We start from the raw sequence: 26570 nt of genomic DNA, 5'->3' as shown, positions 1-26570 counted from the left end.
AAAACATCATCTCATTTCATTGCCGTTTCCGTGAGCAATACATTTTCCTACCTCTATTAATGGCAGCCATAACGGTTCCGACCAACCTTAGTTACCGTCAGTTGCAGTTGAATGCAGCCATCAGTTCAGGAAACTCTCCAAAACATTATTATTAGAGCATCAATTTACCGATCATTAAGTTTAATTTTGCTGAAAGCTTCCCTTAATTTGAGGGAGAGATTAATAAAGGGCAATCAATTAAAATGAGATAAATAGGTTTAAGGAGAACAGAATAATTGAGGATCAAATTTGAGTGCATGTGAAAAAGTATGTAGAAAATCCAAAACGAGCAAAATATAACCGACTGTTTGACAGATATGTCTATCCAAACTGAGCTCCTTCTCGTATTTTTTTTGAAATTTTTTTCCACCAGTCACGCAATTAAAATAAACTTCTGAGTTATGAAATCACCTTCCATGAGGGCCTTAAGGTCTGTTTCTGCCTTTCTTACCATTATCAAAGTTCCCTTTATTAAAATTTGCACTTAGTGTTTATTGCGAACGTCTCAAACTGGTTGATGCGATAAAACTCCTCAAAGTTGAAGTCTTTGAAGAATATTTTGTTAATTAAAGTGCCGTCATGATACAACATTTCGCTACTAAATTGCTTTAAAGAGTTGCAAAGTTGTACCTGCGATTCGAAGTTTTATTGCATAAACTCTCTCGAATATTTAAACTGATTTGATCGTTTTAATATTTTATTATAAACTTCCTGCAGGCCTCGTGTAGGTAAGATGAAAAGAAAATAGATGGATAAACATGGAAACATCTAGTGTAAAATTTCGTAATTGCCTCAATTGATTATGAGGAGGATTGCACACCCACATAAAGTCGCATGTTCCGTTTAATCGTCTCTTCATACGTAAACATCAACACTTCAAAAGAGATAAAGTATTTTAAGGAAAATTGAAGGAAACTTAGTAATAACTCTTTGTTATTTCTGAAGTCGCTAAGTAGTCAACACATAATGGAAGCCACCGATCAAATCTTCCACTACACTTGGGTAATCTTGGAGCTTATTATACGTTCTTGAGATTTCCTAAAGAAGCTTTTTGGAGATCTCCATAAAGGTTTTCAGCGATCTCTAGACGTTGTTTGAATTTGAAATATTAAAGATTTTTCGCTAAGAGGAATTTGAGATCCTAAAGCATTTTAAAATTCATGCATATTTTTGTGAGCTCCTAAGGGATTTTCAGAGTCTTCATAAGTCTCCTTGAAGATCTCCAGTCATGCTGGAATTTAAACTTTCCAATCTTCCTCGATTTTGTGAATCGTCAAATTATTCTAGTATGTTTCCTATTTGCACATGGGACATTTTTCATATTTCCAATAGAACTTTTAGGTGTTTTAGTTAATAGTGCTTTAGATCTATAAACGTCCATCGAATTTAAATTGCAAAAATTTTCATTTTTCTGAATTTCAGGTCTCATCCGTGCATTTTCGTTGGCTTTTTACAAAACTGTGTTGGAATAAAGTTTTCATAATTTTCGGAAAACCTGAAAGAGTCTTTAAGCTCACAGAATCAGTTCAACGTCAGCGATCAGCGGCACTTCAACTCCAAAACTCCTCGGGGAAACATAAATATATTCAAGAATGAAATTTTCATGGCAGAGAGATATCAGGAACAATTGATGTGACGACATTTTAAATATTACAAAATATATTATAAAAGAATATACATATGCTAATGACATGCATTCAGTTCTCTCCAAATATATAATAACGTTCCATATGTCCTATAACATAGCCTCTCACGAAACTAAATTTAAGCAAATAAGTATTTCCCATGTAGATCATCATATGTAATATTAAATACGAGCAAAATCCAAAGTAAAATACGCTCACAACGCCTATAAAGGCCAGTAGAACCCAGTGAAGGTTATAGTCCAGGATAGTCTGAACGACAAAGTAGGTATTGATGGCTATGATAGACAAGCTGACTGTTATAGACATTATCTTGTTGCCTCTAAAATTTCCAACAATCAAAACTTTCTCTGCGAACAAACTGAACGAACTTACATTCCATTAACAAATTCCCCCATGATCTTGGAACTACTGGTAAAAGCAATTAGAGGAATGGTAGCGAAGGGCAGCTGGATGCTCATGAGGGCGTTGAGGATGTCGTTTAAGTTTGTGAGCATGTCTATCGTAGTGAAAAATGCTACACAGAACGTGGGGATGATGGCGAGGCTTCTGGTGACCAGGACTCTTTTCCATTTCGGCCAGCGCAAGTTAAGAAATCCTTCCATTATGAACTGGCCAGCGTAGGTTCCTGATATGTGTATCGACGCATTAACAAAGTGACAAAAAACCTTTGGTGTACGTTTTACTGTAACAAATCTGCCGATAATTACTGAAAAGCTTAACGAAACGTCTTAAAAGGGGCATCGTAAAAATATCAAATTGAACACGCATTACGTTCCTCGCCCAATTGTCTTAATAATATCTGAAAGCTCTTCGCAAACATTTTTAAGGCGTATTAAGTGTCTAAATTCGGATAATCCGAAATTTATTATGGCGAGTAAACATTTTTAAGATCTTAAAAACGTCGTTTTCAAACGTTTCTATGACTCACTGAACATCTCAACCAAAGAATTGAACGATGCTTTCAAGAGACTATTCCAATGTTATAGTAACCTGTCATGGTTGAACTCTGTCCTGCAGCCAGTAGACCTATAGCCCAAATGTACATAGCAGCCAGACCGTAGGCACAGCCCAAAAAAATCCCTCCATTGTACAAATCGGCATCTACTAACTCAGTAGCATGTATACCACTTGACGGAAATACTGAGGTATCTATAGCCGTGGAATTTGGACAAGAGTCATGCTGGAAAAAAAATCTTCTAGAGAAAGCTTTCAAAACGCGTATTAGTGACTTTTCTTACGACTTCTTTGTTGGTTTTTCCATAGAGACCATGCGCAAAGACAGATAAAACGAAAATATTGATGATGAGGCTGACAAAAATGGCAAAGCAACATTCGATAAAGTAGTAGAGATTGGCTTCTCTGACTTTTTCACTTCGACTCCTATCGACTTCTCTGGATTTCACCAACGCCGAGTGGAGATAAAAGTTGTGAGGCATTATAATTGCACCTACAGCATAGCTCATATTCATGTAATCCCATTTTTCTCGTATACGAGTTACCAATTATCCCTATAGCTTGCAAAATAGCACGATTATCGCACCCTTCGCACCAAGGTACGAACAACCCCTTCAGCACTTCTAAACTATCAGGCTTAGAAGTTCCATATTCAAAACCGAAGGTAACGGTCATGATGCTGATGAGAAATATGAAGAATGCTTCCAGCTTCCTCAGCCCGTAGTTATCGATGAAGAGAAACGTGAATGTGTCCAGTATAGTGACCAAGACTCCTCCCCAAATAGGAAACTTCCGGTTTGAGAGCATATAAAGGGCAATGGCAGTACCGATGACCTCCTGCATGTCGCTACCGATTATGGCAATCTCCATCATCAACCATAGGAGAATCCTCGGTATTTTTTGGTATTGGTAATAACAAAGCTCTGCCATATGCAACCCAGTCACCACACCTGGAAGACCAAGTTTACCCAGAATATTCTACACAAATCGACGTTGTACCTAATCTAGCCGAGAGTCTCTGCATCAGGAGACCCAACACAGTTGATCCAAGAAGAATCCAGAGAAGCCTGTATGCGACAATGTTGCCGCATTGAAGATCACTTTCGATATTTCCTGGATCGAGGAAAGCTATGGACATCAAGAAGCCAGGTCCGCAATAGGCCCATAGCTTTCTAAAGCTGAAACCTGTCTGGATGTTTCCATAATTTTCTTTCGTGCGTCAATCTAATTACAGTAAGTTATACTTACACCTTCAACCTCTGGAATATGTATTATCTCTTGATCAGAACTAATTCTTAGTCTTGGAGGAAATAGATTGTAGTTATCCTCAGGATTTTCATTGTCTGAGCTAGATTCATCAGTGCTGTCGACTTGTTGAAGTCCTCCAAATTCTTCCCCTCTCAAATTTTCTTCCTGATCTGGTTCCTCCTTTTCATCCTAAAAATAGGTGCTTCATAGTGGAAGAGAAAGAGAGGTGTTTAGGATTTTAAGAAATTTGATGCTTTTCAATAAGAGTTAAGCTACGAGCAATTATAATTATGTTTGAAAATAAACTACGTCACTGATTTTTATGAATCAAAAGCTTCCAATTTTTTTACGGTTTTGGAAATAGGCCAGAAAGGGCAGTGGCTTATCGAGCACAGAATTTTAAAGGAAAATACCATAAATCTTTTCTGAAGAAGTTAATTTAAAAAAACATTGCTACAACTGAAAAGAGAGCACTACACTGATTTATGCAAAAATTCGAGTATCCGAGATTCCTTGATAATCTCTAAAATATAGGTAATCTCAGCGTAAGTGAAGTACCAAAGACATGTTGAAATGGGGAAAGCAGTGGCGTATCAATTAGATATGGATTTAAATAGAAAAACAGTATACGTCCAATAATTCAAAGCCTCGAAAATTAAAAAAAAGTAGTGAAGGAATTTATTAAAAAAATAAGGGAAATTTTGCAATAAATAAATGTATAAAAATTATAACTTGAGCATGTATTCGATCTAATCTTTCCCAATTTTTGAACTGAATTGAAACTGGTTTACCATGGTAAATATATCACTTCACAGCCACACTTCACACTTCACGAGCGAACTAAAAAAGTGCTAACTATTGATCTCACATAATAAAAGTCCACTATTCAAGAAACCTGTGGTTTGACGATTCAGTGTTAAACACAGTCTGAGATAAGAAACGTTTCATAAAGTATAGGGTCATGAGTCATCCACAAGAGGTAATTCCCTGTGATTGTGAGTAGTGGTACAGAAACGCAGAACGGAGGTCAATTCGCGGGGATTCCCTGTATCAGAATGAATCCTGTAGAGAGAAATATTGTGTGTCTGAGTACCCGTAGAAAGCGATAAAAAATTCGCATATCAATAATTTTTTTTGACATTTCGTTAATTTTCATGGTTTTATTTACATTTAATGTGCCTCACCATAACGACTCCTGACTCACTTTTAGAAGTGTGAAATGTATTTCCCAAACCTGCTTTTATTCACAAAAATCACTAATAACACAATATTGTTTTTTATGATTCATTGAAGCAAACATTGCTATTTCCTTCATTCAACTGGCTCTGCTGAATTGGACTTTGAAGTGCTGATAAAATCCTCGGCATTCGTGAATCTAATCAGCTATGATATAAAGATTGAAGAATCCTTGTGTGCAAGCTGGACGGAATTTTTGGGAAAAGTACAGTTTTCAGGAAATTAAATAAATATCGGCTAAAATTTCTTTAAGGGCGAATATCGATTTTCTTTTGTAGATACTTTAATATAATTTAAGCCGAATGCGTTCTTGACATTATTGCAATTTTAGTCTTTAAAGTCCCAAATAAAATAGGAAATTTACAGTTACAAACGTGTAAAAATAATCAATACGTGCCAAATTCGGATTTGGAGACTGCACCGGCAAAACCTTGAAAAATGGAAACTAAAAAAATGTCCGATTCCTGGCGGTAAACTACAAAGTATTTCTCAATTAGTTTTGGCCCAGTCATAGCCCTAGGTGTTTTCAACTTCTTCCAACGTTCGCAGTTGACTGCCTAAACAAACAGTGGCGTCCCAGGGCCTGGTATTAAAACTTCAGCGATGACAAAACTTCTTTTGCGATACGAACAGTTTTAACGGAGTATATCAAAGAATTGCAAAGAGGTGCAATTCTGGCCCTAAGTGGCCTAGTGGGGACCGAAAGGAAGTATACAGGGCGAGTCGGGAGGATCGTGCCAAACTTCAGGAGCGTGTTGTACATGAAAAATAAATGTAAAAAAACTCAAATGTTGTTATCCGATTTTCGTTTGTTTACAAGTTATAGCGTAAATAAAATTAAAAAAAATTATAAGTTTCATAAGAAACGTTGGATTGGTCGTGGTGGCCCTATTAGTTGGCCTCCAAAGTCTCCAGACCTCACACCACTAGACTATTGTTTGTGGGGTTGGTTTAAAACTGAAGTGTACAGAGTAAAAGTGGACACTCAAGATGCACTAGTTAAACGCATTAGAAATGCTGCAGCTGCCATTAAAGAAAGACATGAAACAATCAGGAGCGCAACGAATGCTCTTCATAGACGAAACGGAAAATGTTTAGAAGTTAATGGCGATATTTTTGAACAATCACTATGATATCCAAACGTTAATTTATGGAATTTCTTATGAAATTTATAATTTTTTTAAATTTTATGTTTTAATTTTATTTACGCTATAACTTGTAAACAAACGAAAATCGGACAACAACATTTGAGTTTTTTTACATTTATTTTTCAGGTACAACACGCTCCTGAAGTTTGGCACGATCCTCCCGACTCACCCTGTATAGAGTAGCGATTTTAGTTTTTTTTTTAACTAAAGAACCTGTGGGCAAACGACCTTTTAAACAAGTTACGCCGCTGATTTGTTTTATGAAGGAAATGGTTTAGAGAACCCCTTCCGCAACGTGGAAATCCAGAGGAACCGACGTAATAAACAAAGACGTTTCAGACGCAGATTTCAAGTTAACTTCAAACGATTTATTGCTATTTTAGTGATGCCCCGCTAAATTTTTACGCATAACAGAAGTGTAGTAACAACAGTTTTATGGGTTGTGGTTTAAGCCAGGATTTACGTGGCACTGTAAATTTCTAGAAAACTTTGTGATCCCCTTGAGATAACTCAAATAAGAAGTAACGATACTTTTCACCCCGTCACTAAAAAATTCTGAACCGATTTCGCGTAAGCAACGCCACTGCTTATAGGACTAATTAATTGTAGTTCGCCGCTAACAAAGTCCCACATTTTTAGAATTTTACTTGTACTTGTACGTGTACATGTATGTGCAGTTTTACATGCAAGAGTAGATGGACAAAAGATATTAAAGGACTAGTTAAATTTAGAGACCGTTTCGTGCAGATTCAAATCCAGCCTTTAACATAATTCAATGTCCCTTTGCAATTTAATTAATACGACACTCAGAGGGCCCAAATCTGGCTACTTTATTTGAATGGAAACACTTGTTTTTGATAGACGAGGGACGATGAAAAAGATTTTATTCCGGAATAGATTCCTGTCGCTTATATAAATAGATATTGGCCTTTCTAGGGGTTGTCAATTATAGGGACTTATTATTGAAATTATTTTCTTCAGAGTTTATTCAGCCGAGTGGCAATTTTTCAAATTACAGAGGACACTTTGGAGTTCCTGAATACGAAGAAATATTGACGGTCGTCGTTTCTTTCGAACTCGTGTACATTTGAAAAAAATCTGTCCTTCAGCCTTACTGTCCATGCCCTCATGTTAAGCATTTCCCTGCCTCCCATTACGCCCTTGCAACGTAACGGGCCCAAACGGGAATTAGCTTAATTTGAAAATTTCATTTGCTTAACACTTACTCCGTGCCTGTGAAAATCCGTTGGAGTGCGTTCCCGGCACTGCCTTACAATAAACACAAAGGGGAAATTTTCTGGTTAACGGATATACCTAAACTTTCCTCTATATGAAACCGCATAGGCGTAGGTTGAGTATCTTACCAGGAGTCAAGTACTGAACGTACAGTGCTGGAAAAATTCGGAAGTATGGAACATGTTCTTGTCTGTGATTGATTTGCCTTCGATGCGATTCAGGTCCCAACAGGCTGCTATCATTCAAGTGTATTGGAAGTCAAATATGACGAAGCACGTTTATTTTTCAATTCAGTTTAGACGAAAAGCAGTTGGGCTTTATCAAAGTGGTCATACCCAATGTGATGTGGGGAAAAATTTAAATATTACCCAGAGCCCCGTATCTAAGATTTAAAATAAATTTCGCGATCGGGGTGGCGGTCAAAACCGTAGTAAGTCCAGACGTTCCAGAAAAACCGCTCTGAAAACTGGCAAAGCCACTAGACGAACCTCTCTCAGAGATCCCCGAAAGACATCGGGACAAATGAGAAATGAAATCACCACGCAATTTAATCTTGAACTTACAAGTATAATTGTAGGAAATCGTCTAATGGCTGCAGAACTTTACTGTGGACCCGTTGTTGAGGAATCGCTGTTCTCGAAGAAGAATGGGATGGTCCATCCGAAATTGGCAAAGTTTCACTTATCATAGACTGTTTTGGATTTAATAATTTCTTTACTCTTATTATTATTATTATTATTTTTAATTTGTCGTGAGGTAGGCCAGGGTGATGTATTCCCTGCGTTACGCCTCTGGCTGGCGTTATCGTGGAGGATGGAATCACAACGCTGCTCTGAAGATTAAGCATGAGATGTCTTGTCGGCAGGAATTTTCCCAGCGGTATTTCTCATGATTGTAAAAGAGCAGTGTTTACGTTTGGAGCCGAAACCTTTTATAAAGAATGAAATCCTGCAGGATAACTGCCTTCGTGCTATGCTAATCAGTTTTAATTGCACTCCAGTCAGGGTACGCCCATGGTTAGTGCCCAGTTTTTTTATACTTAAGGCTGGAAAAACGGTTCGATCGCTCTCTTTCTTTAGCGTCGCCACAATCGAGTTATACGTGTGCGCCTCTGTTAATAAGTAAGAAAAATATATACAAGTTTTAAGAAAGAAGCACCGAGTTTATACTAAAAAAAAGGGAAATGATTTAAATTGACTCTCCCTTTTTTCCATGAACTACAGAAAAATGGAATACCGTCCTTCGGAGCAACGAGAGTAAGTTTAACTTGTTTAGTTTTGATGGTGGAGTTCATTGTGAGACACCCAGTGGGACAAAGATTTAATATTAAACACCAAATTCCTACTGCGGAACACGATGGTGGTAGTGGTCCGGGGGTATTTTTCTCGAAGCGAGGCTGGACCGTTGGTTCTCGGAAAAGATACGATGGATCGTTATCAATACCGGCAAATTTTAGAGAATAATATGTTACCATTTACTGAACAAGAATATGCCGCTTCGTTGGACCTTTCGACAGGATAACGATCCGAAGTGCACATCAAACATTTTAAAGGACTGGTTTTTAACGAAAAATATGACTGCACTTGAGTGACCATCCCAGTCTCCCGATCTCAATCCTATTGATCAATCGTGGAAAATATTGGATCGACAAATTAGATTAAAAGCAATTAAAAACAAAGCAGAACTTCTTCAAACCATCCAAGAAGAGTGGCAGCAAATTCCCGTGGACGCTTCACAAACGCTTGTCGATTCTCCGCCTTGGAGTTAACAAGCCGATATAGAGGTCAAAGGTTTTGCCACAAAATATTGAATTACCAAAAGTATTTATTGCTTTTTTATGAAGATGAAATAATGTTCCATACTTTTTTCCAGGAAAATTCGTTTCTGTATTAAAAAAAAAATAAATAGTTATCCATTCAGAAAAGTAGTTGTTGTTAATTGATTACGTAATCATAAAATAAACGTTTGTCGTATTTTGTTTAAATTATGCACGCATTTGACTTTAATTATTTACGAGAGATATAATATTCCATACTTTTTTCCAACACTGTATGTTATATGATTATTGTTACTCCTCATCTGGGGCCGGATTTTTGCCTCAATTCAGGCAAGGTCTCTCGTTATCAGTAGGTTTGACCATAGGCGTACCTACGTGCGCTTAGTTTATTGAAATAAACATTTATTTCAGTGATTTTTGTAATTATGGGACTTCCAGGTGTAATTCGATAAAATAAAATATGTGAAACAAAGAGGAATTGTCAGCAAAAAAATCATATAAACTTAGGTTCATAAGAGTTTCCAATTACATGAATTGGCGAGTCATATTTGGAACAACCAGTATAACATAGTGTCTAATGTATAAACATATTAGTTGAGCGTACGTTATTTTAATTTATGAAAATTAAATAAAATGGCGAATAATTTGGCAAAATTACTTATCGTTTTCAATCAAGTTTCTTCGTTTGTAGTTTAATACATGGCGTAGCCACGAAAAACTTCCTTCTACGTCATAAATCGTAACTGGGGCCCAATTGAAATGTTCATACATATCGTCTTCTTTACTTGACATTATTTTAACAATATCTTTAATTTGCAAATAGCCGCGTGTTGTCTTCAGAGCTTTTTCGAAATATGTCCTTAGTTTTTCACTTACGGCTGCAGGAACTGCTTTCAACTTTTCTATAGTTGCTCGAAGCAAATTAAAGAACTTAACAAAGGGCAAATCGGAAGATTGCAATTTTTCAATTACGTCTAGTATATATCCAAAATTGCTATTAATAAACTCCGAATCATTTTTGATATCAAGCGTAGTTCATTATTTGCTTTGGTCGGAAATTTACAACTGATTAAATAAGATTCTTCGAAATTAAAGGGATTAAAAGGACCCACTACGACATTTCCTACGTATCTCCCATTTATATCAGTGGCTTCACCAATGCTGCGCCATAATTTTTTTCCTTTCATAGCTTGTCGTATTATGTCCACAATTCCATCAAAGATTTGTGGACATAGCTTTTACGAAGTGTTGATTTATCTGGAATTGACCTCTTGCAATACTTTTCTAGAAGAGATTTGAATGCAGGATTGTTCAACTTACAAAGTGGAACGTCGGCTGCAACGAGCGCTCTACAGAAATCCGTTCAAAATTCTGTTGTGGTAGCAGGAGATTCTGGAAGTACAAAATTAAAAATGCATAATATCAAAAGTAATGAAAAGACAGATTGTACCTTTAGGCGTTGATATTCCGGAAATAAACTTTTTTTATTCAATTGACACCATACACATGCTGTTCAACATAATATTTTTTTGGCGCAAACAAATTCAAAATTACATAAAGTACCTAATGCGCCCTTTTCGCTTTCAAACAAATGTTCAGAATAAGGTATTAACCGTTCCAACTTAAGTTTCTTAGATGAAGATATTATTGGAAAATTTCTTATATGAGATAAATAGCTATACTGGCTCAAAACGGTTTACATTTCTCGTGGTGTTAATCTATCCACACATAAAGGATCGAAAGAGCACAAAGTTCGCTATATTTTGTTTTAATCGAGATAAAAAAAAATTCAACAAAAACAATTTTTAAAAATTTTAACGAAATTGATATTTTCTTAAATCACATTGCCGGCATACGCCGCTGCCGGAAACGATTTATACATTGCGCGCCAATCTCGAATCCAATCTGCTTCCCACACGTCTCCAGTTTTCGCTACGCCACTGCGAATATCATCAACTTGGGACTCGCTTTAAAAAAGATAACTTGGATTCAATTTCTGCACAAAATCACAGCCGTAGGTTGATATTTTACGTGGCACGTAATTCTAAATATATTTCATACAGCGTGTCAATTTGAAACCGCACCACCCTCCATATTTCAGTCCTTATCAAAAACATGTAAATGTGCAAAAACACATCGAGTTTATTTTCAAAGAAGAAATTCCTTAAATCGGTTTTTTATTAAATTGCGTGCATCCTTCGGCGGGGGTGGAAACGGCCACTAAAGTCTTAAATGAGAAGGAGGGTTGAATTAGACACTAATTCATTCTAAGGGCCTCTCAATTACTTTTCCAAATGTACCTAATTTTTTTATTTGAGGGAGTTTTGGAAAATCATGTCCAAACCGTAAACAACGTTAGGGATCAACTGTGTTGTAGAAATTTCTTTAATTCATTCAGTAAGTGTTCAAAATGCGGTCCATTACTTTCCAACCAATTATAAAGTCTGTGTTGAAACTCCATTATAACACTCACCAAAAATTTCACTTGAATTTCCTTTCACGCAGCTGTAACTCTTCTCCTCAATCACTCCATATCTATCGGAGGTGTCAAATCGGGCGGTCGCGGTGGCCAGTCGATTGGTCATCTTCGACTAATCCATTTGCCAGGAAACGTATAAATACTGTTTAACTGGAAGAAAATAGTGCGGTGGGACTCCATCTTGTTGAAAATGAAGATCTTCTTGTAAAACGCTATTACCATATTAACTTCATATTAAAAATTCGTTGTTATTGATGGATCTAGTATATCTTCTAGCAAATTTAACCAAAACTCACAAGTTAAGTTTTCCTCTATGAATGAAGAACCAACAACGGCATTCCCAAGAACAGGAACCCAAATATATACTGTATAATATCTTCTTTAAACAGCTGCGGATATTCATTGCTCCAATATTGGCAATTCTGTTGCTAACATGTCCATTGAGGAAATAGGCACACTCACTATTAAAACAAAATTTTCGTAGAATGTTTCGATTATCATTTATAAAGTTTGTCATTGTTTCACAAAATTGACTTTAATAAAAATAAATGTAACAAAAACCAAAATAATCAATTGTTGTTTATAAAACCCAACCTTCAGATTTGGAAGGATTGTAAAGAAGGATCAATGAAAAACAAAAGATATATTTGCAAAAGTAATTGAAAAACCTTTCAAATGGGGTGTAACTCAACCTCCCTTCCCCATTAAGATTTTAGTGGTTCTCCCCATCCCCGCTAGAGGGTGTAGGCAACCTAATGGAAAACCAACTTAAAGAATGTCCCCCTTGAAGATAAAATCGACATGTTTTTGGATATTTACATTTTTTTTTATAAGGCCCGATATATCGAGGGCGATTCGTTTTCAGATTAACATACTGTGTAGGTTACTATTCATACACTGAAATCACATCTCTATTTGCCCTTGTCCCCTTCCCGATAAGAAATAAGAATGGCCATTTTCCTACTTAAAGAAGTAAATTGGATGATCCCAAATTTACGCATATGTAGTCAGAAAACCACATAGACGTAGATTCGATTGTTTTGCCTGTTATAAAATTTTAAACATATCTCCTCTAATTTGCCACTCACACATTCTCACTTATTTCTCATTACGCCCCTGCGTTATCCCAACATCTTCAGCCAATATATTTTTTTCTAATTAGGAAAAATATGCCTCGAGCTTCCTATATCTGCAAACGCGGAGCTTACTTAGCTTTTTTTGGAATATCTTTTTTAATTGGAGCTTCCACAAAATTGACGTATTACCTGGCTTTGGAGAGGAGCAGTTTTTACTCAATATGGGAGTCTAATTTAGTAAGCGAAAGTTCAACAACTCCTTGACCTAGGCAAATGACAGAATCCAGGCCAACAAGTTAAAATGCCTGAAAACTAGGTCGCAAAGTTATTCCTATATTGACCCACTAAAACTATTCCATATAACTAGCAGTTCGTAACTTATTTAATAAATAAATTCCGACGAAATAGAGCTTTGTTTGCTCTGCTCCTGTCAGCACCTCTAGGGTGAAATGAGCTATAAAGCATTAATTAAATGTTGATGATACGACGACGTACAAATCCTGATTCCTCTCTGCCTTTAAGTTTGTGTATTCTACCTGAGTTATTGTTACGCAAATTGTAGGGTTGATTTACTAAGTAAATTGAAAGCATTTACTTGCATTGGTGTAAAGTATCCAGAGATTTTCACCTTCCTTTGATTATATCCAGAAAAAAGAAACCTTTAATAACTTTGTTTATGAAATAATAAAAATTATGATATTTGTTGAAATTTTCGGTAGAAATTTTAAGTCTCACTGATGCTCTGAAGCACCTAACCATGACTTCCAACCAAAGCCGCAAATTTGACTCACATTTTCAGAATTTTAAAGGTAGATACAGGCAAATACTGTAACCAAAAAAATCTTTCTTAGAATTCCATTTTGTAACCATTTTGAGTATCAGTTACCGTCATTCCTGCTCACAACTTCCAACCAACATTGTAAGTTGAGCTCATGTGATCTATGTTTTAAAGGTTGATACATATAGAGGATTAACTCCACTAAAAAGAACCCTTTTATAGCTCTTCTATGCAAAATATTATTTTTTATTCACATCCCTTCGAATGGACATATTCAGTGCTATTGATACCTTATTCGTCCTAGACATAGTAAGTTCCATTCAGAACTGCCAGCTGAGCTCATATTTCCAGAGTATTTAGGTTAGATGTAGATCACCTCCTCTGAAAAGGAGCCGTTGCAAGCATTTAGTTTCAAAGGTAGAAGTCTTGAAACCTGCTTCAACCTTTGAGTAGACATTCAGGCAGACAATGAATATTCTACATTCATGGATTAGCGAGATAGAAATATCGGCTTTTGATTTAATTCTTTTGAGTAGCTGCACTCTGTCCAAGATCACCAAAAACTTCTTCTCACTATTCCCTCAGATAGAGAAACGAAGCGAAAATTATTCGACATAAAGGAACCATCAGAGAATTAAGATTTTTCAGGACAAAAGAATACTCAAAATTTCTCCTTCACAATATTATGCTCATCCAGAGCAATGACTGCTAGCAGCTGCTGTGCCTAATTTGGATTTTCAATTTGTAAAGGAGATCCTCAAACCTTTATTGAGTTTATTGAGTAAAGTTTTGAATAAAGCTCCGTGTAAACCCCTGTAAGCTTCAGATTATCGCCCCTCGGGTTTGTGTAGTTAACGATTTTTACTTTCCTTCCGCTTTATCTGCTATTGGCTTGTCAAAATATCACCCGTGTAGATTTATCGAAAGACTATCAACCGAAAACCGATGTCTTTAACACCGCTCTAGTTTTCTAGATATTGCAGCCCCAAGCAATATGCCAGCTTCTAACACTTTTCCAATTCCCTGTTAAAGGAAAATTTGCCTTTATGATATTTCTGAGAAGGGTTAGACTACGTAGGAACGAAATATATCCACTTTTAAGAATTCCAATTTATCTTCCCCAAGGAAAATCATCCAGAAATAGGACTTAAATGCGTTAAAACTTAAGTCATTAAATTCGGTTTCAATAAAACGCGAATCTGGAGGATCTGGGTTTTCAACAGGAAAGCCATTATGTCCTCGTGCCCTGTTTAGTAATTTAGAAAATATTACCTTTAAAGCCCTGGAGATTTGGGCTATGACTAAGTGGATATGGTAATTTTTCTGCCTAAGTAACTAGACAGTGGGTTGAGGAATATTTATGGTTTTAAAGGTTTTAGCAACGTTCGGGTGTTGGGCTTTATTACGTTATGTCGGTTCTCAGTTCGTAGGCTTTCGAGGGCGTGATACGCCCTTTGTAACGTAATTCAACAACAAATTCCATAGACTACTCACGACGTTTCGAGTTTTAACTGTACTTAAGCTCACTCGTTTGCATTCATTCAATTATGAGAAAAATAGCGCAAATGTGACAAAATAAGCTCGAACGCACGTTGTAAAGCTCGAGCTTTCGGATATAGCACGCTACTGTTTATTTTAACATTCAATGATTAGTTGTGCAGATTAATCAAAACAATGAGTTATTGAATTGGACTAAATTTACTTCATTTATATCTGTTTATTTAAGAGAAAATAATTCGGAATGTTTGAATATGGTTAATAAATTTTAAACATCAGTTGTGACAATTCTTTTCCCAGGCCTGGTACGCCGCAGTTCATTAAACTACTCAATCGTGAATTTTATAGAGTATTGAGGAAACATACATACATCAAAATTCATTCATCTGTATCCGTTAGAGTGTGAAAAAGGATAGCGCTAATTTTATGTGACCGAATAAATTTGGACACCCACTGTGACGCTTCTGTCGCCGGGCATGGTGCGCCACTGTTTATTATGTGAATCAGTAGCGAATTTTGCAGACTATCAAGTGGACTTATGATTACCTTCGACACATTATGATTTTTAATTGAAGGTAATCAATAATAGCTTGACAAAAAAACGTTTATTTCTCAAGTGAATAAGCAATAAACAAAAAATTGGAATCTGAATGAACTTCTTATAAGTCCTCACGTGACACGGCCTGAACCATGTACAAGACCTAATACATTTTTTCATTGCATTTGAAAGGGATATTTACAGTTTTTAACCATAACAAAATCAGTGGCGTTACCTGACGACAAAACTGTATATTGTTTTATCAATAACTGAACTGTAAACCAAGAATTTAAATTTGCAATTAAATCGCCCTCGTGTGCCCCCACAGGACACGACCCTGCTCCATTCTCAGTCTTTTACCATTTTTCGTTTTTAAAGGAAACAAAGCTTCTGATGGCTGCGAAATAAGTTGCGTGGCCCACCTTACCTATTTCATAATGATAATTTTAAAGTTTTTTAAGTTTTTGAGTCATAATTTGAGCTTCTCTTTGCAAAGCGTGCAGTAGCGTAGCTTCACAATTAAGTGCGATTTTATTTTCGAAAAACTCATAGAAAATTTAATGTATCTCTTCCCTTTTAAATATCCACACGGTATAATATTGCTCGCTGCTCAACGTATGCTATTTGTTTTTATCAGGAAACGAAAATGTTGATATTCTAAGCTGTATTGAAGGTAGTGGCGTATCTTGCAAAAAAATTAAAAAAAAAACAATTAGAATTCGTTTTTTGGTAAGTAACTAAAAGTTTAGTTTAAAAATATTATTTTTCTTGCTATCTCTCTGTCGCGCCACTATGGTTTTTTGCTTGCAATTTCTCCTAGTTTGTAAAAAGCTGCCAGATTTTAAAGTGCATGAAAATCAGTGGCGCAGTTCGATTTATTTGTTTTAATGGCAAAGTGATACGACCTTGAGTTTATTAACAATTAAATATCATTAAAGAATTTGAAGCAAATATCTCTGGTTTAACAGTTGCACAATTTTCGCGTAAGATTCTAGTATACTATTAAACCCAAAGATTTAGCCGATGCGAACAAAACTTACACAACAATTAGCACGTTTAATCGTTCGCAACAGTAATTCCTAAATCGACAAACATCGTCTGTAATTACTGTTTACTCTTGTCGAAGGATTTAGCCAGTAGAATCTCTCGGAATAGTTTATTTTCGGTATCATCGACTAGTTTTAACAACCTCAACATTCAAGAAATGATAAATATTTTCTGAGAATGTATTGATAATCGGTATTTGCCTTAATATGAAGAATCCAAACAGGTTATTTCAGTTCAGTAACTACTTCACAGTGGACATAGAAAGATGTACAAGTTGTTATGTGCGTGTTTGTGGCTTACTTGTGCTCAGTATGGAGCTAAAGGGCAGGACTTCGAAGTTCCAGATGCCACAGTTGAGGCTTTTTTTCCAAGTGGGCTCAAAGTATCCATACCAGGTAATACCGATCTGTTTGTATAATATAAACCATGCAGAATGGATCATTTGAACCATTCAGACCAAAAAGGGATAACACTGTTCGCTTTCCATGGCAAAATCAACGAAGAGATGATTGGTAGAGAGGCAGGTATGTTTTCCAGAGATATTACCAAACCAAAAGATGGAAGATGGACTTTTTATGACTCAATGGTATATAGTTCTTCGCTAATAGAAAAAAATTGCTGTGAAGTTAGGATTTTTAGGCCAAGTTGGCAGTTGGAGATATTTTGTATTATTGGACCTATGCAGATTACTTCGATGGAGAGAGGAAACTAGGTTATCCAAAAGATGATCAAGTCTTCGAAGTTAAAGGTATTTATGACCGTTTCAATACACAAAAACTTACTTTGCAGCCATCATTTATTCTCAGAGCTTCTTCCCAAACCTGGCAGGAAACCAACCACAACCAGCACTACTCCGCCTTCGATTCCTGTTGTGGTAACAACGCCTCCATCGGCTGAGTGCAAACCTTCAGTTACCACAGTGAGGGGCAAAAACAGTTGCAAAGGAAAGCTCATATTTCACAGTCATTTTGAAAATTTCCTGGAAAATAGGGACAAGTTGTGGACCGTTCAAACGCGATTCGCTTCGGAACCTGTAAGTAGTGGTTATAAAAGAGTTTTGCGAATTCCGGACAGGGTAATCACATCTCTTTTTCAATTATGTATTCCAAGATGGTACATGCTTGCACAGTGGCGCTTAAATGAGACTGGCTAACATACGTATAAGTTAAAAAAAAATAATTCGAATAGATCGTCTCACAAAAATTCAAATTTTAATTCCAAAAATTGCGGAAAAACAGAGGGAACATCTTTTGCCAACATTTATCGCCCTAAGCAAGCACGTCTAACGACTTCTAATAGATTTTTGACAACATGATTTAGTTATATACACAGGAATATACAGTGCGCTCCATTTAAGCACAACACTTTTTCGTAGGACTTCGAATTCGTTATATATGAAGACAATCCCCAGACTTTATCAATCCATAATGGTCGACTGATCATTAAACCTATTCTAACCGATTCGATTTATGGAGAAGGATTTGTTGCCAGACCGGGAACATTAGATTTAGGAGAAAGGTAAGTAAATAAATAATAATTATTATAAATGAACAAAATTTGCTGGCGCTACACGCATTCAATTATAATTAATTCATAAAACATGAATCAAATTAAACCACTGGCCCTCTTGTTCCAATGGTTTAATTCCCTAGTAGGACCCGAACGGGCGGGGTTCGCTTTTCGCACTGGAATCACCGAAGTCTCGCTTTCGTTCTCGGACGATCGGTATCTTTTTCCAGAGTTTTTCTAATATTTGTGGAAATTTCAGATGTACTGGAATCAAATCAATAGAGTGCTGCCAAAATTTGGTCGGACGGCAAATCATCCCCCCTGTGATGTCGTCACAATTAACCACCAAAGGGAAATTTTCCTTCAAATATGGGAGAATTGACATAAGAGCGAAATTACCAAAAGGAGATTGGTTGTATCCAGGTGTGTTCCTAATCAAATAGGGAATCAAAATAATATTCTTTTCTCTTAAGAATTATTCCTTAATTCCGAAAACGAAGAATACGGTTCTGGTTACGAGTCTGGCCAAATTAGAGTAGCGTTTTTGGGTGGAAATGAAGACACCAACAAAAAACTGCAAGGAGGGCTGATATTGGGTAACAGTCTGGCTGCTAGAAAATACGCTATGAAGTCTATCGACCAGTACCAGTCTTGGACTAATGAATACCATAACTTTTCTGTTTTATGGAAACCTGGTTAAACAATTTTGCAACTCCAGGTATTTGAGTTTCTAACAGACCGGTTTTCAGATAGTATTAGTCTGAAAGTAGACAACGTAGTTTTCGGGTCAATTTTCCCCCCTAATAGAGGATTCTGGAGTCTGGCTAGTAATTTGAATTTAAAAAACAGCGAACGATGGAAGCAGGGGAGTAAAATGGCTCCGTTTGACAAAGAAGTACTTAATGGTGCGATTCCATTTTCTGTGGTAATTCAAAACTCGTTGAATTATAGATGAACATAGTGGTCGGTGTTGGAGCTGGCGGCCACAACTTCGAAGATAGATCAGATAACACCAAACCTTGGATCAACAGTCAAGTGTTAAGCCAGAAGAACTTTTACAAAGCGAGAAACTCGTGGGAGGCTACATGGGGAAAAGAGGCCCAGATGGAGGTTGAATACGTGAAAGTTTGGGCCTTGGACGAGTAGATGAACCTGAGATTACCTATTGATATTAATTGTGATTTTTTATATAAACTTTCAAATTAGACAGAGAATAAAAATTTAAATGAAAAAACTCATAAAGCGTGCCTCAATTATTAACCAGAGAAAATGATGTTACCGTGCAAGTTATTATCGAAATTCTGGGTCCTATTCAATTGATCCGGAATAAAATATTCATAGGAAATTTTAGGAATTTCAACTTCCAGTGCTCGGAAAAAACATAAATTTCCTTAGTCGAAAAATTTTAACCAGGAAACTCCTTGCCAAATGCGTTAAAAAAATAAAAATTACTAACTTTCAAGATCAGGAAGTTTCTCACTTGAACTTTCATGCAACTTCGAAACTTTCTACATCCAATTTATGAAAAACCATAATATTCCTGGATTCCTAAATTTGAACTTAAATTTCTTGTAATTTCGAACTTCAGTGTTAAAAGGAGAAGCAATGCGTCTCGACTTTGAATCGATATCGATATAAAGGAGAACATATTCAACTTACTCTAAACACCCTAAATGAACTAAGGATGCACAACCTTACTAACTGAACTATGACAGTCCTTCCTGACACTAGTGAGAGCTGACGGCCCCAAACAGTTTATGGTTGTTTGTGCTTTTTGTTCTAATATTTAACTGTTAAATAATTCAAGTTTTATTAATTCACGAAACCACATTAATATTCCTCCCTTTTTTTTTCCATTTCCGAAGGATAGCTTCAAGTCCTTGTACGCTTTCGGATTTATACTCTTTTTCCCTGCGTCGCCCAAAAAAGAATCATGGAGAAGAGAAGAGGAGTTCTGCAAAAAATGAAAATATGCAGATTCTGCTTTAATAGTAATGAAAGTGAACTTACAAGTATTTATCAAAAGGATGAGAAAACTGTCCCTTTACCCGTGCAAATCATGAGCTGTGTATCTATAGAGGTAGGTGAGAGGTGAGCTGTCATGCTGTGGCTTTAGCTAGACTAATTCTAGATTATGAGGCAATGATAATTATGAATAGTAGTAAGAGATGCTTGTAAACACTTATTAAGAAGCAAGTCAAATATATCTTCAAATAAGATCAGGAAAGTACACCAATCAAATTGTGGAAAATTCAATTTTCCATTATTTATTTTTCACTGTTACTAGACATCATTGTTTAATTTGTAACATTTTGTATGTCTTAAATGACCTCAATTTCCTTTGTCATTACTTTCTAAGGGAATGAGCCACCTTGCAATACTGCTTCCATACAAGTTATTTATTTTTAAACACAATTGTTACATGCATACATATACTCTACTTCATCAGCAACCAAACTTGCATTTTAAAAATATTTCTTTAGTAGCTACAATTTTCCTGTGACACAAACCTTCAGAGGTGCAACTTTTTTTTTCATATCCCATATTTTTTTTTAAAACTAAATATGTACTTTATGTTTCATTGCTAATTGGTTGATTTGACAACTTAAAGAAACAGAATATAGCAGTGTACCATAGGTGGTGTATAATTGTTAATGTAATATCAGTTCATTTACTGTTGATGATTCACATCATTGTAAACTTGATAATGAATGGTCAAACATTAATTTTAGGTCTTTCCCAGCGATGGATTTCCTCAGCTAATTTGTAACGACTGCAAACTACAGACAATTAAGTCATATGTTTTTAAGAGCAACTGCCGAAAAGTGGATGATGCCTTCAAAGTAAGTACTACCATCTCTCAATGAAGAACATACCTTATATTGATATAAACTGATTCCAAAAATGATAATCAATAGGTGCATTTTGGTGCTATCAGACATCACATTGGTTTGGTTATCATTGCAAACTTAACATTTTTAGCTTTTAATGCTTCAACTTTACTACTAGAATAAACAGAAAACAAGTTTAAAACAAATCAATTTGTTGACACATGAGTTAAAAGTGTTTTCATTTTTTTAAGGAATCACAAAAAAGCATTTGGTTGAAAAATTATGTACCATTTTTTTATAACAGATATAGTATAAAAATACACTTAATATGGCCACTTGTAAAATTATAGTACTTTGATATTGACAGAAACCTTATATGTAATCCAGCAGCTATATAAAATAATAAATATGGTACCTAATTTTCCATAATAGTAAATATAATCATTAATTGGACTTATAAGAAATTCTTTTTGGTTTTTAGAATTACCTCCAGTCAGGAGAATTGATAAAACCTGAAATTCAACCAATGACTCGCAAAATAAACATGCGCCACACAGAAGATGATAGAAACAAGGATAAACTGCCAGCTATTGAAAAAATAAAAGAAGATGACAATGATAATCTAGATGATCACTCCATAGATGTTAAAAGATCAAAGTTAAATGATGGAACTGAGGTTATCACTCTGTGCATTTCAGAGACAGATGACCCTGATCATTTTCAGGTGTGTCCAGTTTAATTACTTTCAAATTAAAAAAAATTATTATATAAATATATGTTTAATGTTAGATTAATTAAATATAAAAATTTATTTTATCACTTGATTCATGTTTAGGATATTTCTCAAGATTCTGAACAAGAAGATAGTCACATTATTGCTGAGGAATCAAAAGATGAAGATCAGACAGAAGTTGAACAGGTAAGAGTTCTGATTTGACATAATAATTGAAGATGGAATAAGATTTGAAATATGAATGATATTTTGGGAGCATAGAATATGCTTTTCACTTGATTGTACAAAAAAGTATTTTATACTTAATTTCCACAATAATAAGAGGGAGATTAAAAAAATTTCCCTATGTAAAACTGTGTTAGATACTTATTATCTTATTTATATGGTAGGTTGAAACAGACATTTTCTCTTGTGAGTTTTGCGACAAAACATTCCCACTGCAACAACTGTTGGATTTACACATAACCAGTCATCAAAGAGAGAAGAACTTCACCTGTTCAGAGTGTAACAGTAAATTTTTCAGGTAAGAGATTTCCAATGAAAGAAAACGCTGTGATAAGTAGCCCTGAAATAATAAAATAAAGGCCGAGCATAAGCTCATTTCAACGGGAAATATTTGTGAAATAAAGCACTCCCTGGGTGCTTAAATTAATGATAATTTACTATTACTTATCATGGATGGATATGGTCATTGTATGTGAAACTTTAGCCAATACAAAAATACTCAAAATAAAGGAAAATAAATGGTTTTACAGCAAATACGACCTAGCAAATCACCTGAAAGTCCACTCAAACGAGAAGCCGTATGAGTGCCCTGTGTGCGAGAAAAAATTTTCCAGAGAATCTGTTTTGAGGCGTCATGAAACGATACATACCGATGCTGCGAGGTTCTTGTGCTGGCAATGCGACAAAAGTTTCGTCACGAAAGCTGATCTTCAAGACCACATAAAAAGACATTTGAAGTCTCGACCGTTTCCTTGTACTTTGTGTACGAAGAATTTCGTTTTTAAACAGGTAAAATTAAAAAAATAATAATTAAATGGTACAAATAAATTTTTAATTTCTATTCAGGGCTTGGAAAGACACATGACCTCTGAACACGAAGGAGAGAAGGCTCATAAGTGTAACTACTGCAGTGCTAGTTTCAACACTCCTATTCGTCTTACTAGACACGTGACTACTCACGCGGGATTGAGGCCTTATCCATGCAAAGTAAGTTCAACTTGTCCTCATTCAGATGCGACTTTTTTGAACTTACGACAGCTTTTGTAACTTAGCCAACCTAAAAAACCGTGTTGAATATGCCACTGAAATTTCAATATGTTCTTAAACTTAAAAATCATCTTTCTGACTTTCAAAATGTTTAAAAATCCTTCTTTAATAGTAACATTTCCCATTTGCGGATTAAAATTAAAAAGAATTAACTATGTTGTTTAGCAGCCACTTATTTGATTTAGGTATGCGGGCGTACTTTTTTGCTCAGCCATCACCTTACCAGACACATGCGCAGTCATTATAAACAGGAATCGGCAGAGACCGTCGGACAACACAAATGCGATTTGTGCAGTATGTCATTTAGGAGAAAAGATAGCTTAATAAACCACAGTGTCATTCACAGTATGGTGAATTTACGGTAAGTGCATCTTTGGGGGAGCTCCTAACATTAATAGTAAAAAAAACTGAATTTTTTTGTGCGTTTCATGTTGAAGGATCCCTAAGTTTTTCTTATTTTCGGTTTCTGGAACATTACAAATGAAGTGTTTGGTATTTTCTAATTTACCTATTGTTAGTACAGAATAAATCATGTTCAACATAAATAAATAAATTGATTTCTAGCTGCGTCATTTGCAACACCTCTTTTGAGGACTCTGCAATGGTCCGCGATCACATCACAACGCACTTGCAAGGCTTGCCTTTTCCGTGTGAAAAATGCGACTACAGTTTCGACACTGAGAAGCAACTAGTAGAGCACGAAGTTAAGCATGCGGAGATGGAATACGAGGATCAGATTGAACAAGAGGTAGATATACTTTAAAATTTCTTTCTTCAACTTTTCCCTTTTTGAGAAAATTGCAGGTAGAGCCAAAATTTCATTTTTATTAAATACGTTTAATTTGTTGTTAGGTCATTTCCGAAACTCAAAAAGACGATTATGCAACTGCTTTTGAAGACGACGAGGGGTCGGTAAGAATGGCTTTTGAATCTAATCAGGACGATGCGGAGGAGGAGGGGGAGATCTCTCATGTGAGCTTAACTGAAATGTTTTCTGCCTCTGACAAATCTTTTGACACTTTCGACATCGACAAGATCCTAAAGGTCTGCCAGATGTAATTTTTTTTACGATGTTCGGCTTATTTGTGTCAATTTGTTTATTAGCATAGCAACCTATATGAAATTTAATGATCAGTGAAACAGCAATATTGAATGGAAAAGTACTTTGGCTATTTGCCGTGGGTTACCTATTGTCAACATGACGGCTTGTTCTAAATATGTAACAGATGTCCCTATAAGTCTGGCGGCACATTTGCAAATACTATGGTTGGAATAGTAATTGTATAATTAGATGAAAAAATGAAAACATTTTAATGCACAAACGCAAAGACGCTGGCAAATTTGTTGTCGTTTTAGAACAAGCTGTTATAATGATCATTGAAATCCGCAGCGCAAAGGTGGCAGATCTGATGGTCAAATCGCCAATCCATCCAAAGTTGCTACTTCTCTGCTTGTGAAATATAGATTGCTAAAATAATTTTAAATTTTTTGTCACATATCAAATAATTTTATTATTTTCTCTTTCAGATGACTTCGTACAGCATCCGTGACTTCGATAATCCTGTATTGGTGCGTCCGGGCAAGGAGAAATCAGACCGTTCTTTGGATTGCTCCGCAGAGGCCCCAGAGTCTCCCTCTACCCCAAACTTTATTAAACGTAAAGACGAAGATAATACCGGCTTGTGCTATTTTTTTAAGTCCAAGGAAGATGAATCAACTGAAACTGCAGATATTGATACATCAGCTTCTGCCACTGAGAGTGAGATAAAGCCTGTTTATAGATCAGAAGGCACGAAGGTACCATATTTTACCTAATAAAAACGATACAAAAAGATCAATATATAGTGTATTTATTAATTTTCAGATGTATGAACGAAAAGGGCCGATTAAACGGAAATTACCAGAAGTCTCAGGGCAACAAATTGCCGCTTTGGAAGAAGTAACGGAGTCTTCAGATTCTACATCGACACAAGTTTCTGCGGAAAAGAAGGTAGCTATGACGAAGCCCGGAGATCGAGTAGTTAAAGTTCAAAAATTCATCATTAGTAAGGACGAAATGAAGGAAATGGCGAAGATGGGTATGTTTTATAATGGAAGCATCCTTTTAAAGCTTTTAAGAATTAATATTTAGGTATATTGGAGGTTAAAAATGGCAAAGTTTTTATGAACAGTCCAGGACAGCCCATGCTAAACGCAAGGTTCAAACCAGTCCAACAGAAGGATATTGAGAACTTAATATGCCGGAAACGACAAAAGCCTCAAGTTAAGCAGTACGATCGGAAATTTTCGCATGCAACCAACGTCGCTTCAGAAGACGTGTTAGAGGACCCTTTTGATACTCAATTGTAATCTGTAACGTAAATTAAAGAGACGCTTGATTGAATTAATTGGTATGAGGACTTACAGAATTCAGAAGCAAAGAAATTTTAGGATTTGGGGAAGATGTATTGTTTTTTAATGAATAAAGAATTTCAAAAGCAAAAAAATCAAAGTTGCCTTACTTTCACAGCTATTTGATCCATTTGACCAAATCAAGAGTTGGCCTGCACTGAGAGGAGGTGCAGACAACACTTACTGAACCTGAAGATTTCCAATAATTTATATTTTTAAAAATAAAAAAAATTGCTGCCAGTTGTAAAATAGCTTTTTAGAATTGGGATCGGCAGAGAAGACGAATTTGCTAGTGAAGAGGTTTCCATTTGACGTTAAAAAAAAATTACTACTCAGTAAAATTTACGTCAAAAAATACTTATTATGATTTTTTTTTTTTAATTTAGATCGATTTTATCAATATTAATCAGAGTTGAACAAGTAGTCTATGTAGAAGAGTATACTTTGTTTTGAATTATTAGTTTCTATTAGGATGAATGTAGTTAATTTTACGATCCATCAGGATGACTCGATTTTTGTTTGGCATCGGTTGTTTTCGCAAAAGATTCATATCTGAAATCATCTGGCGCGGATTTTATTTGAATTAGATTGGGTTTTGTCAGGAATTCCTTTCCTTCCTTAAATTTCGGATCAATGTAATGTCCTAGTTTGTATTACCTGCTTTATGACGGCCGGTATGGTTAATTAGGAGCAATTAGAGGGAATTTGTTGCTCTATGGAATGAGTTATGTACATCAGTAAGATTGCACATATACTGTGTTTTTTAACGTGCAATATAGATTTTAGGTGTTAAAATTATGACCCTATACTAGTTTCCGTTCTACTAAAATTAAAACAATGAAACATGATAAATGGAAATTTGACACTATTAACTATATACATTCATATTGTATTTAATCTAAATCAGAGAAAAGTTGTTCATAATGTGTACCATATTAAAACTGGTTAAAACATTTCATTCCACTTTTAGCAAGTTTCCGTTGAATGTGATGCTTGCTTAATTTTTTAAACAATTATTGAAAAATAAATGATTCCCGAACAATCGCCTTCTGTAGGATTATCTTTACTTGAACTATCCATTAGCATCAAAACATTTTTTCTAAGTAGGAGCATGTTTGTAAAATAGACATATTTG

The 26570-nt window shown here is 35.6% G+C and overlaps 3 protein-coding genes across 6 annotated transcripts; 2 read left to right on the top strand and 1 right to left on the bottom strand.

The window, feature by feature from the left end:
* Positions 1–1680: 1680 nt before the first annotated feature.
* Positions 1681–5224, bottom strand: LOC136345353 (protein Malvolio-like). Of its 3 annotated transcripts, none has more exons than XM_066293563.1 (8): positions 5072–5224; positions 3888–4076; positions 3639–3828; positions 3185–3589; positions 2924–3132; positions 2676–2865; positions 2058–2310; positions 1681–2004 (listed from the first exon to the last, which is right to left on the bottom strand). In XM_066293563.1, exons 1-8 carry the CDS (start codon positions 5072–5074, stop codon positions 1737–1739), a joined length of 1707 nt encoding a protein of 568 aa, XP_066149660.1. In that variant the 5' UTR covers positions 5075–5224; the 3' UTR covers positions 1681–1736. The 3 variants fall into 3 exon arrangements, with proteins under 3 accessions (XP_066149660.1, XP_066149659.1, XP_066149661.1); XM_066293562.1 differs by lacking the exon at positions 5072–5224 and adding an exon at positions 4679–4949; XM_066293564.1 differs by lacking the exon at positions 5072–5224 and having other exon boundaries at positions 3639–3824; positions 3888–3991.
* An 11262-nt stretch (positions 5225–16486) lies between these two features.
* On the top strand, positions 16487–19450 carry LOC136345356 (beta-1,3-glucan-binding protein-like). The gene is made up of 9 exons (XM_066293579.1): positions 16487–17094; positions 17155–17285; positions 17339–17447; positions 17506–17732; positions 18075–18217; positions 18468–18631; positions 18682–18903; positions 18958–19103; positions 19160–19450. Exons 1-9 carry the CDS (start codon positions 16965–16967, stop codon positions 19352–19354), a joined length of 1467 nt encoding a protein of 488 aa, XP_066149676.1. The 5' UTR covers positions 16487–16964; the 3' UTR covers positions 19355–19450.
* A 482-nt stretch (positions 19451–19932) lies between these two features.
* On the top strand, positions 19933–25524 carry LOC136345298 (zinc finger protein pita-like). 2 transcript variants are annotated; one of them, XM_066293448.1, is made up of 13 exons: positions 19933–20288; positions 20941–21051; positions 21521–21763; positions 21875–21958; positions 22162–22295; positions 22528–22786; positions 22844–22984; positions 23230–23405; positions 23609–23792; positions 23897–24016; positions 24572–24841; positions 24909–25122; positions 25176–25524. In XM_066293448.1, the coding sequence occupies exons 1-13, from the start codon at positions 20142–20144 to the stop codon at positions 25391–25393; spliced, it is 2301 nt and encodes a 766-aa protein (XP_066149545.1). In that variant the 5' UTR covers positions 19933–20141; the 3' UTR covers positions 25394–25524. The 2 variants fall into 2 exon arrangements, with proteins under 2 accessions (XP_066149545.1, XP_066149544.1); XM_066293447.1 differs by having other exon boundaries at positions 23897–24088.
* Positions 25525–26570: the final 1046 nt, after the last annotated feature.

This window comes from Euwallacea fornicatus, chromosome 19 (assembly GCF_040115645.1).
Source record: "Euwallacea fornicatus isolate EFF26 chromosome 19, ASM4011564v1, whole genome shotgun sequence".
Classification (NCBI taxonomy): domain Eukaryota; kingdom Metazoa; phylum Arthropoda; class Insecta; order Coleoptera; family Curculionidae; genus Euwallacea; species Euwallacea fornicatus.
This window is presented reverse-complemented; position numbering and strand designations above follow the sequence as displayed.